Source organism: Acipenser ruthenus, chromosome 4 (assembly GCF_902713425.1).
Source record: "Acipenser ruthenus chromosome 4, fAciRut3.2 maternal haplotype, whole genome shotgun sequence".
In the NCBI taxonomy this organism is placed as follows: domain Eukaryota; kingdom Metazoa; phylum Chordata; class Actinopteri; order Acipenseriformes; family Acipenseridae; genus Acipenser; species Acipenser ruthenus.
The window spans coordinates 4,460,021-4,472,535 of NC_081192.1; the positions used below are offsets into that span (position 1 = coordinate 4,460,021).

At 44.1% G+C, this 12,515-nt stretch overlaps 1 protein-coding gene across 3 annotated transcripts in view; it reads right to left on the bottom strand.

The window, feature by feature from the left end:
- Positions 1–12,515, bottom strand: part of LOC117400505 (alpha-catulin-like) — a 104,013-nt gene that overhangs the window by 29,615 nt on the left and 61,883 nt on the right. For 2 of the 3 annotated variants that reach the window (XM_059021515.1, XM_034920616.2), the window contains exons 3-6: positions 6,021–6,208; positions 3,552–3,671; positions 1,585–1,674; positions 725–895 (exon numbers count right to left, since the gene is read on the bottom strand). In XM_059021515.1, the coding sequence (XP_058877498.1) occupies positions 725–895; positions 1,585–1,674; positions 3,552–3,671; positions 6,021–6,208 (569 nt within the window). Of the gene's footprint in view, positions 1–724; positions 896–1,584; positions 1,675–3,551; positions 3,672–6,020; positions 6,209–6,672; positions 7,191–12,515 lie in introns of those variants that run through there. The other variant, XM_059021517.1, reaches the window with a different exon arrangement.

The window sequence follows — 12,515 nt, forward strand, 5'->3', positions numbered from 1 at the left end:
TGATTCAAAAAAACAACAAAAATGGTTAAAACTAAAGAATACAGCAATGATCTCAATGGCAGTGATACAACTAAACGAAAAAGGAGAAACTACCAGAAAAATAGCAGAACAACTAGGTTTACCAAAAAGCACTGTGTGAGCTATTATTGACAAACACAGGAGAACAGGAACTACTGCAACTAGCTCCAGGTGTGGAAGACCAAGAAAGATTTCTGCAAAATCCGAAAGAAGAATCATTCAAGCAGCCCGGCAAAATCCTCGGATTACTGCAAAAGATTTGACACAAGAATTGAGAGAAGATGGTCAGGAAATTCACGAGTGAACATTTCAATGATACCTTAACAAGATAAATGTCCATGGGCGAAAACCAAGATGCTAAAAACAAGACTGAACCCCTCACCTTACACTCTCGCATTCCCCTGTGCTGCTGAGGAGCAGGGATTGAACCCCTCACCTTACACTCTCGCATTCCCCTGTGCTGCTGAGGAGCAGGGATTGAACCCCTCACCTTACACTCTCGCATTCCCCTGTGCTGCTGAGGAGCAGGGATTGAACCCCTCACCTTACACTCTCGCATTCCCCTGTGCTGCTGAGGAGCAGGGATTGAACCCCTCACCTTACACTCTCGCATTCCCCTGTGCTGCTGAGGAGCAGGGATTGAACCCCTCACCTTACACTCTCGCATTCCCCTGTGCTGCTGAGGAGCAGGGATTGAACCCCTCACCTTGAACTCTCGGATTCCCATGTAGATGCTGACCGGCAGGATGTCCCCCTCTCCATTTGGCCTGGCTTCAGTCACTATCTCGATCACCTGCTCCAGGGCCAGCCTCATTCGCTGGAACACTCCATCCTTATTGATCCTTGCTGAGTCACAGTCCGGGTGTCTCAGGCACGTCTTTGAGAGATGAAACAGAATCTCTTACTCCTGCACAGCACCAGCCAACCCATTCTAACATACACTGTAGAAGGGTTAAGAAGGCTGTGGTGTGAAATGTAATTTTTTCTTTTTATTCCGACAAGCACTAAAAAAAACGACTGCCTCTCGCCTTGCCATGAAGTCTGGCACTAATCAACTATTTGATCTTAATTGGTACTGAAGCAAGGTTGGGTCAATTCCAATTCCAATCCTTTTTAAAATACCACTTCCCAATTCCAATTCCCTTTTAATCAATGCCATTGATCAAAATGCAATTAGCAGGATTCTACTAAAATTAGCTTCTCACAGTGGCAACACATTACTTAAAGTCACTGTTAGTCAATTAAACTGGCTTCAAATGAAAGCAGTTGAACAAATCACAGCAATTATGTCTTTAAAATATCAATTCCTTCGTGGAAATTGGAATTGGAACTGGGAATTGATTTAAAAAAGCAAATGGAACTGGAACTGGAGTTTGAGAGCAGGCATTGACCCCAACCCTGTACTGGAGTCAAAGTTTTTAATCTTTCATGCGCTGCCCACGCTGAAGAAGATCATGTGCCAAAGCACTGCACTAATGAACTAGGCTGAGAAGAACCCATGTGTTCCCCTTTTATCTTTTTAAATATAGCCCTAACACATTTGACTTGAGCGGCTGCGTTTACTACCTTGGAAGCTGTGAGAAGCATCATGGTGCATTTTTCTAGGACCGCCCTGGCTGCTGCCATGCGAGATTTTTTCTTTTCATCCTTCAGATCCTAGAAAGGGGGGAGGCATTGACATATTACATTTCAACAGGGAGTGCACAAAACATATCATTATAAATAATTTAATGGCGATGAGCCTCCATCTTTAACAATCGTAATGCTAAACATTTTAAATCCTGGGCCATAACTAGCTACACACTTTACAACTGACAGACATTATCACAGAGCACAACACAAAAAAATACAATGCAGTCAAAACAGACACAACCTTTATAAATGCTTCATCCTAAACATACAGTAACATGCATTTCACCAGTGTGTTACTATGACAGAAACCCTTCTAGGCAGGTAGCGCACCTCATCACAACCTTTACAGCCTATGAGGTCGCCCCGTTGCTGTAGGGTATGCCCCGATACACTTGAGCTTGTGGATTTCTCAAGTTTATGAAATGGAAGTCGTTCTTTGGTGCACAGTAGAACAGCAGTGCTTTTGTTCAAGTGCAGCGAACTCCAAATTCTAAACTAAACAACTCAGCAGACCTCATCGTTCATTAGCATTCTGAATGTTTACCTCCTTGTACACTACATTACAAAAAAAATGAATCGCTTAATTAAGTTCCACAGCAGATTATAATTACTAACTTAATTAAATAATTCACTGATTTGTTGATGAAATGGTTGACCGATTAGTTCATGCTTTTATTACATGTACACCTGGGATCCCTGTTAAGCCTTGATTCTTGCCCAAGGCAGAGACTTTACATGACACAAAATAACACAGTGTGAATATATAATTGCAGGGATCAACTGGAACTTTCTGGGTAATGCTTCTCATTTTGTTAATTTATTGTGGTCTCTTTAAACCAGTAAAATACCAAATCAAAAAAACACTAAAATACAGTTGTGAATATCTTAGGGTAGTACGTTTTGCTGAAAAACATTCACAGTCCTACATCTCCGGATACACACTCTGTATTTCCATAAACTCCAAGACCCCATGGCCCAATACCTCACCTACTCCCAATGATTCTCTCCCAAGCGGAGAGAAAATAATAAAAAATCAAAGAAATTGCCTTTGTTTTCCTAATCAAGGAACTCCTTTCACGAATCAAGCTGGGTCAGTGCTCATAGACTGTACACCAATATAGATAATTTTGCATTGGTTTACAACATTCTTTTCCATAGTTTAGCCTCTGGTACATTCTACTTCATGACAAGACAAAAAAAAACAAAAAACTATTACAAGTATACTTGTTTTGGGACAGTTTGGTACAACCAAACTACCAAAATCACAACTGAAGAGATCGATCGATCTATCTATCTATCGATCTATCTATCATACAACATGAACATAATACTATTGAATATATATATATATATATATATATATATATATATATATATATATATATATATATATATATATATATATATATATATATTACATTTATACATTTTAAACAGTACTGTTGTTAACTTTACATTTGAACCCAGGGTTTTTGCACTCTTAAGACTTCATTATTGGGCTCTCAATGTATGTTATTCTTCCCTCAACTATTACATACACTACCCTCCAAAGCATACTGTGAGTGTGACACAGATAACCCACTCTAGTGTAAGTTTACTTACCCTGTTTACTCATCTATGCTTTTCAAGGCCCTCCTTTTTCCTACAGTACTTTTCCTATGGCTTTGTTTCAAGCATCAGACTTTAACTGTACAATTCTGAAATAATTCCAGCATACCGTGTTGATTTTTTTTTTTTGTCAAAAGGTACTGGCATAAGATCATTATTTTATGAAAGTAATACCTTCCTTAAACATTACTTAAATATATATTTTTTTATCCAAGTAGACTGTTTGGCAAAGATAAGAACGATCGCGAGACAAACATATTACTTTAAAACCAGGAACTCGTGCGGATCCGTACATTCTGTCTGTCTCCCGTCAGATGAGCGAACTCCACCATCTCGTTCCCAAACTGACTGAAGATCTGCACGAACTCCTGAAAGCTGCTCACCTTCTCCAGCTGCTCCAAAGTTGTCAAAACCTGTGAGGAGATTAACAGAGGCCCTCATTACTGCACACACCAGGCACTCACTGTGACAGTAAATACAAGCTCTCTGCCCAGTCTGATGATGTGTTGTTTTTCTTTCTTCTAAAGATTGTGCAAAATAAGTGATTTGTAAATGCTCTTGATCCTAAAATTGGCTTTTTAAAAATGTTCTCTGGGTTTAAGTTAAACACGGTGTTTTCAAAAAGCATAATTTGTTTTTAGTTTTAAGTCTGGAGAAAAAATATACAATTTAACTTGTTTTTAGTATGAGGGTTGAAAAAAAGATATAGAATAAATGTAATAATAATAATAATAATAATAATAATAATATTAGGATACATTTTTTTTTAACACAAAAAGCATATTGCTGAAGCAACTTGCGTACTGTGCCACCTATACTTCACAGATTATTGACAGTGAAATATTTTCACTCAGACAAATCTCACAGTCGACAAATCTTACAGTTAACTCATTAAGCCTCTTATCAGGCTGGCATTCGTCTGGGATGCCAGTGCTTCTGTGCCTATTGGCACTTTTAGACAAAATGGTTTCACTTTGATAATGAATTATTTTAAGAGGCTCTACATACAATACTAACAAAGTAAAGTTATCTGTCGACATAGGCAGAGCATCAGTAAATGCAAGTAGTGCTGGGACAAACATATTTGATAAAGCCACTGACCTTGGTCATTTCTGACACTTTTTCAAGACAGCTCGCAAACCTTAGCTAAAATAGTATAATCATATAACTGATGAGTGTCATATATTTTACAGTATATTTGAGCTGCCTGAAATAAAGACCTGCCAGTGTCAAAAGCAGGCTCAAGAAAGACCAAGGAGTTCTGTACAGTAAATTACACAGGCCACTGCCATGTTTTTGAACTGCAGTGGAGTGCTCGAGCAATTTTAGGCCAATTTGTTGGGTAATAAGAGATGAGAATCTCATAATGGCCGTCATGTTACCATAAACATGGCTGGCTTCCTCCATAGGAAGACGAAGATTACCTGTAATACGGTTTCTTTGTAGGATGATGAGCTCCACGCAGAGTGAACGCCTGCTCTCCATGGTGCAGGGTCAGGAGGAACAAACTGATCTCTTACCCAGAGATCACTGATGTAATCCCTTTCGGCGCCAAATCCTGTGTCACTTCCTCCATAAAAGCCCACGTCATAACCAATCATTGTCCAAATTTCGAAAATAAGAACAGTAAAGAAAAGAGGGGAAAGGAGGGTGGGATATAGGTGTGTGGAGTTCATCATCCTACGAAGAAACCATACTACAGGTAACCTTCATCTTCTTACCTTGTCTAATGAACCTCACACAGAGTGAACCATAACAAAGCATTTAAGACAGGAGGGTGGTTTGTAGAAGTTAGTAGCTGAAGACACAGAATACATAGAGTAAAAGTAGAATGAGTATGCCTACATATGCCAGTTCACAAAGAAATTGATTGGATTGTGTGCCATGGCTACTCCCCGCTGAAAACTGGAGCAATTAAAGTGGTAGCTGGTGTTCTTCTGTTGTGCGGCTCCTCTTGTAAACTAGAAGTTGAATACGTCCTGTAGCACCTCTGGCAGGTCTGTTACTAGTGGGGTATCCTCTGAGCCAAGTGTATCCGGGATGCTATTGGTAAGTCCAGCAAGAAGGTTGTCTGGATTGTGATGTCCTTTGTCTTATCGATTGAAGTATGCCCTTGTTTTAAATGGGCAAACGGTTTTCAGCACGTGGCAGATTGCTGAAAGTCAGGATGATATTAGTGAAGGTGTTAGTTGTGATAATTACTCCTCCAATAAGTCTGTTCCCTGAAAGTTACCACCTTGTGGTTCCTACTGTAGCTCCCAAAGAAGGCTTGGTGCTGAGAGAAATTGGGAAGATATAGTTAAAAAAGGAGACACCCCTATGCATGTCACCTGTGGTTTTGCTTCTTACCAAGGAGATTACTGTTACCAGTGCCCAGAAACTGCTGAAATAACTGCTGTTGGCCTGGCCCCTATCTAGAAGAGGCTTGACAGCTGGTTTGTGATCATCCTCTCCTATGTGAAATACACTCTAAGATACACTTCCTGCAAGTGTATAGAATTGGGTTCCCAGAAATGCCAAGAGTATGCTGTAGAAAGGTGATAGGTGATAAAAGGCTATGCCACGGTGCAGAGCAGCCGTACGCCAGCCTAGTTAATTGTGGTATTGATTGATTGATCTGTCCAACCTTACTTTCCACAGACAAATATGTTTTCTATTCTCATTAACAAGAAGAAACTAATGCGGCTCAGCGCCAGAGGTGTGTTTCACCTATTTGCAGTAATGAAGTTCACTGTTTGGTCATCAGGTGAAACATTCCATACCTTATTTCTGGAAGTGATGATCTGCTTAATAACTATTCTGTCAGCCAGCACCAGAACTTTCGTAACAGAGGACAGGAGCATCCTGGCAGCCTTCACCATGCCAGCTTTGTCACTGAAGATTGTCGCCCGGCCATCAGTTTCAGGCGGCTCCAAGGTGACCACGTCTGTGAGGTGTGCAATGGTGTCTCCTGAAAGAACAAGAACATGGACAACTTGATAAGAGATCTGGATGTGCCAAGTCTGTGGAGGCAACTGTATGTACAAATCCTTCAAAACGGAAGTCTACTGTACAGTATATCCCCTCTAAACAGATTATAATTAGCTTAGCTTCTTACAGCTTAAGTACTGGAGAAAAAACAAACAAAGGTTCTAGTAAATGTTCCCAAATTACATACATTGCTGCAATGCACAATATCTTACCATTTATATAAATTAATTAGAGTTCTCAGACTTCATGCAGGGATGCAGATTTCTCACCCTGCTGTTTTTTTTTGTTGTATTTTTTAGCCTGAATCTCCTTCACAATTAATTCACAATTAATTCACTATACACACAGAATATTTTTTAGCTACTGGGCAAACATGGGGTTGAACAGAGTTCAACTGCTTCGTTCATATCCGATACAGTACTGTTTTGTAACCTGATAACTCACCATCATCAAAATTCCAATTATTCAATCTTTTCAAACGTGACTTGTCATCGCGAGAGTGTCTTGAGGCACACTGATTGGTTTATTAAATCTTTCCAGAACCAGTGTCATATCATTGCCTCGTTTTGTATTCTGATTTCCACGAGTGCACCTCATCACTACAAAATGGCATGTAAACAAATGGCAAAACGCGCTGTTGTTTCTCTTACTACAAAGAGTTGGAAATTGTTCGAATTCCTGAAAAAAAAGGAAAAAAAATCTGACACAAGTCACCAAGCAATTTGGTGTTTTCCGTTCTGGCGAGTTGCTTCACCATTCTGATAAAGTATTGGGCATTTAACCTGAAACCAGCATATTTATACATGTATTATAGTTCCTGTAGGCTTACTTATAGGAACAAATATAATTTGCTGTAACCACTATATTGCTTGTCATTTGTGTTTTTTACACAGCAGATCCTCTTAGAACATTAGCAAGGACATCATGAAGTTGTCTACACATACATTCTCTGCACAGTGCTTCAAAGCAGGTGGTATGGATTAAAGATTTCAAAATACATAATCCAACAAGGACACACTTCTTTTTAGTACAAGACAGGGTTAACCATGAGCTCTGAAATCTCTCTTTTTGATGTGCTCTATAGTCTGGACGTCGCAAGTTCAAGTCCAGGCTATTCCACAGCGAACCGTGGACAGGAGCTCCCAGGTAGCGGCGCACAATTGGTCGAGCGTCGCCCAGGGGGAGGGAGGGTTAGGTCAGCCAGGGTGTCCTCGGCTCACCGCTCACCAGCGACCCCTGTAGTCCTGCCAGGCGCCTGCGGGCTTGCCTGTAAGCTGCCCGAGAGCTGTGTTGTCCTCCGACGCTGTAGCTCTTGGGTGGCTGCATGGCGAGTCTGCAGTGTGAAAAAAAGCGGTCGGATGATGGCACACGGTTCGGAGGACAGTGCGTGTTCGTCTTCGCCCTCCCGAGTCAGTGCAGGGGTGGTAGCGGTGAGCTGAGCTTAAATAATTGGCCATTCTAAATTGGGAGAAAATAATAAAAATAATTGGCAATGACTAAATTTATAAAATAAATAAATAAATAAATAAATAAATAAATAAATAAATAAAATTACCCAATTCACAGAGTCTCTGTCAACTTTCAGCTGCTTTCCAACTCTCAGAAAGGGTCTGCTTTACAGGGGAATTGGCACACCACATTATTCTATCAACACACTGACACAAAATGCTCCCACACTCAGCACACACACAGGCAGCAGCTGCGGTGAACTGAATGCTGTGCTAGTCCTGCTACAGTAACAGTCCTATAAAAAGGAAAGAATTAAAGTTCCCAAAATACCAATATTTTTCTTTTTTACAAAATAAAAAATTACACTGGAACTTTTTCAAGAAGAATTTGCTCATTTTTGTGGGTTGGCCGGCATGCAATAATATTTCAACTGCTTAGCCGGCACATTGCACTTGACAAGCAGGGCCTAGGCTGAGCAGAAACAAATTAATCAATAAATATAACAGTGTCCCTGGCAGTCCCTCTTAGGAATACAATGCAATTCTAGCAGACAGCATTTTATTTCATAGGCAACAGCTTCAGAAAGTAGAAGTTCTATAATCCAGCCTCTGCTCCGCTGTGCAGGGAATGAAACATAAAATGCAAACTGGTTCCACAAAATTGGCTGACATTCACCCTCAAGCTGTTTGATAATCCTACATGTGTTTCATCAAACTCCATGTGAAGGTAAATTGAGCAGCCTTACAAAAGCACCTGTGCGCTCATTTGAAATTCAGTTTAATTCTGGTATTTCTATTCTTGAGAACAAAAATAAAAAGATATGGTATCATTTAAGCTGAGAAAGGGGTATGGCGCCATAATGCAAAGTAATATTCTCCCCTGCACAGATATAAGTGTATGAGCTTACAAAAATGCACCATACATTCTCATTTTGCTTTTAAAAAGTTTCCCTTTGTTTTGTCTTTGTATAACAAAACTGAACTTCTGCTGCCCCATGTTTCTAAAGGTTCTTGAAATGATGGCGAATAAGAACACTGGGTTATTATCATAACCCTGGTTCCCTGAAATAGAAATGTAACCATTACCGAATGGGTATTTACCTCCTAAAACACCTGAACTGAATACTTTATACCAAAGCTGCTCATTGTGACGAAGTCGTGAACCCGCCCCCAAGGGATCAAAACTACTGCACTCACAGATATCAGCGTCATTTTTCCTTCAAGTCTGCTGCGAATAATGGACGCAGTGACCTTGAAGGTTAATGGTTACATTTCTCTTTCAGGGAACCTGGGTTATGATAATAACCTAACGTTCCCTTTCAAGTACGAAATGTAACCATTACCTAATGGGTGAGTGTACCAGGGCCGTCTCAAGGGCAAGATTGCAGAACGACTGGAATGCTACAAGGCTAAACTGAAAGGCTGCCCTGTGCGTAACCATTCAGAACCCCAGTAACAAGTAGCTAGGGTGAAAAACTAAGGTAGAATTCCACCACTATGCTTGTGTTGTAAGGGTCGACTGGGAAGCAGCCCTTAACACTCTAGTTCTAAAACCAGGATTTTGAGGAGCCAAGACATTCAGTCTGTAGAACCTACTGAAGGTATGGGGAGTAGACCACAGCGCCGCACTGCATATGTCCTTGACAGATACACCCTGGAATAAAGCCCACAAAGTTGCAAGGCCCTTGGTGGAATGGGCAGTGAGCTGTCTTCAGGGAACCAGGGAGAGAGGCAGATAGATAAGTTCCTGCTTTTTGTAATTGTAACTACTACATTTGGTGACATTGTAAGGTGGTGTTTGAATTGGCTGAGTTTGTGTGTGATTAGTACGGTGAGTGGCTAAATTGATTAGCAGTTGATTTTGCTATTTGATTGGTTTCCACACAGTTTAGTTGGTTCTTTTGCCAAGCAGGGGTAACAACATTTATTCAAGCAGCTTATTTTAGCGCCAGCACGAAGCGCCAGCCAACAGAAGAGCCTCAACAAAAGAGCCGGGAGTCTAGCTGTGGGAGTCCAGCGAGGGGAGGCCTGCGCTGAGACGCTGTTCCAATAGATCCGAACCTCCCAGCGCTCTGGAAGAAGCCATCTACTAGTCAGGTCTGTATCCTCCACCCCACTGCTCCTACTGTGCCTTTTGTCTTGCTTGTCCTGCTATGACTGTCTCTCACATCCCTGTTCTGTCCTCCCGTCCTCGTCCTCTGCCCTCCCTCCGCTACTGCTCCTCCAACCCCTCTAACCTCATTTCTCTGCCTCTCCCCCCCTCCCGCACACTCTCTGGTGCACTCTGGAACTGTCACTCTTCTGCTAACAAAGCTGATTTCATCTCTGCCTTTGCCTCCCACCTCTCGCTCGATTTCCTTGCTCTCACTGAAACCTGGCTGTCCCCTGATAACACTGTTACTCCTGCTGCCCTGTCCTCTCTCTACGTCCTGTCCCATACCCCGCGTCTCACCGGACGGGGAGGTGGGACGGGTCTTCTCCTCTCTCCCTCCTTACTCTTTTCTGTCCCCTCTGATCTCACCTCCCTCTCTGTCACTACCTTTGAATTTCATGCAGTCCAACTAACCTCTCCCTGTCAACTCCTGCTCATTGTTTTGTACCGCCCCCCTGGGCCTCTCACTCACTTTCTGGATGAACTCGACTATCTACTCTCCTCCCTCCCCTCTCTGTCTACCCCGACTGTCCTGTTGGGTGACTTCAACATCCATCTCTCCAACCCCAGCCACTCTGCTGGATTCCTCCCTCTCCTTCACTCCTTCGACTTCTGTCTCTCTCCGTCCCCTCCTACCCACAAAGCTGGCCGTCAACTGGACCTCACCTTCTCCAGGGCCTGCTGCCCCTCCAACCTCTCTGTCACCCCCCTGGACCTCTCTGATCACTATTTCATCTCTTTTTCTCTGTCTCTCCCCCCTCTCCCTGCTCCTCCTACCCCCACTGTCACCTCTCGCCGTAACCTCCGCTCTCTCTCCCCCTCTGTCCTTGCCTCCACTGCTCTCTCTCACCTCCCTCCTATCGACTCCTTTTCACAACTCTCCGTAGACTCTGCTACCTCCACCCTCTTCTCCTCACTCACCTCCTCCCTCGACTCCCTCTGTCCCCTCACCTCCCGACCCGCTCGCCCCTCCCCTCCCCATCCCTGGCTCTCCTCTGTGCTCCGCTCGGCAAGAATCACACTGCGATCTGCTGAAAAGAAATGGAAGAGAACCAAACTCCCTGCTGCCCTAGACCTTTACCGCACTCTTCTCTCCTCCTTCTCCTCTACTCTCTCCTCTGCTAAATGTGCTTATTTCCAATCTGTAATCCAAGCCTCCACTAACAACCCACGTAAACTATTCTCTACCTTCTCCTCCCTCCTAAACCCTCCCCCCCTCCTCCTCCCTCCTCTATCTCCCCTGACGACTTTGCCTCCTTCTTCTCTTCTAAAATCTCAGATATCCGCAAACTCTTTAACACCTCTCCCTCCCCCGCACCCCCTCCTGCTCCAACCCCTACACCCACTACATCCCCTACTAACTCGCCCTCCCTCTCCACCTTCTTGCCCCTCTCAGACTCTGACCTCTCCTCCCTGCTCCAGGGTCACAAACCCACCACGTGTGCCTTGGACCCCCTCCCCACTCACCTCTTTCAAGCTGCTGCTCCTGCTCTACTCCCCTTCATCTCCTCCCTCCTCAACACCTCTCTACTTTCTGGCATCTTCCCCTCTGCCTTCAAAAAAGCCTCTATCACTCCCCTCCTCAAAAAACCTACCCTCGACCCCACCTCCCTCCAGAGCTACCGTCCTGTCTCCCTCCTACCCTTCCTCTCCAAAACCCTCGAGCGGACTGTACACCGCCAGCTCTCTGCTTTCCTGTCCAACCACTCTCTGCTTGACCCTCTCCAATCTGGCTTCCGCTCTGCTCACTCCACTGAAACCGCCCTTCTCTCTGTCACCAACTCACTTAAGTGTGCCCGAGCTGCCTCTCTCTCCTCTGTCCTAATTCTCCCTGACCTCTCTGCTGCCTTTGACACTGTTGATCACTCTATTCTACTATCATCTCTTGCTGACCTGGGGATCTCTGGCACTGCTCTGGCCTGGTTCTCCTCCTACCTCTCCAACCGCACTTACCAGGTAACCTGGCGTGGAGCAACCTCCACACCTCACCCTCTCTTGACTGGAGTCCCCCAAGGGTCAGTCTTGGGTCCTCTCCTGTTCTCTCTCTACACCCGCTCCCTGGGCCCCCTCATCGCATCCTATGGTTTCTCATACCATTTCTATGCTGATGATGCTCAGATTTTCCTCTCCTTCCCCACCTCTGACTCCACCATCTCCTCCCGTATCTCTACCTGTCTGTCTGCTATTTCCTCCTGGATGCACTCGCATCACCTCAAACTCAACCTCTCTAAATCTGACCTCCTTCTCTTTCCCTCCTCCTCCCCCTCCTCTGATCTCTCTATCTCTGTTCCTCTGGAATCTACCACACTCTCTCCCTCTTCCTCAGCTAAAAACCTTGGAGTCACCCTGGACCCCTGCCTCTCTTATTCCCAGCACATCTCCACTCTGGCACGCACTTGCAGATTCTTCCTGAGCAACATCCGAAGAATCCGACCCTTCCTCACCAACTATGCTACCCAGCTCCTGGTCCAGGCCCTGGTACTCTCCCGCCTAGACTACTGCAACTCCCTCCTGGCTGGCCTCCCTGCGTCCGCCACCCGTCCGCTCCAGCTCATCCAGAACTCTGCTGCTCGCCTGGTGTTCTCTCTACCTCGCTTCGCCCACGCTACTCCACTACTCCGCTCGCTCCACTGGCTCCCGATCACCGCTCGCATCCAGTTCAAGACTCTTGTACTAGCCTACAGATG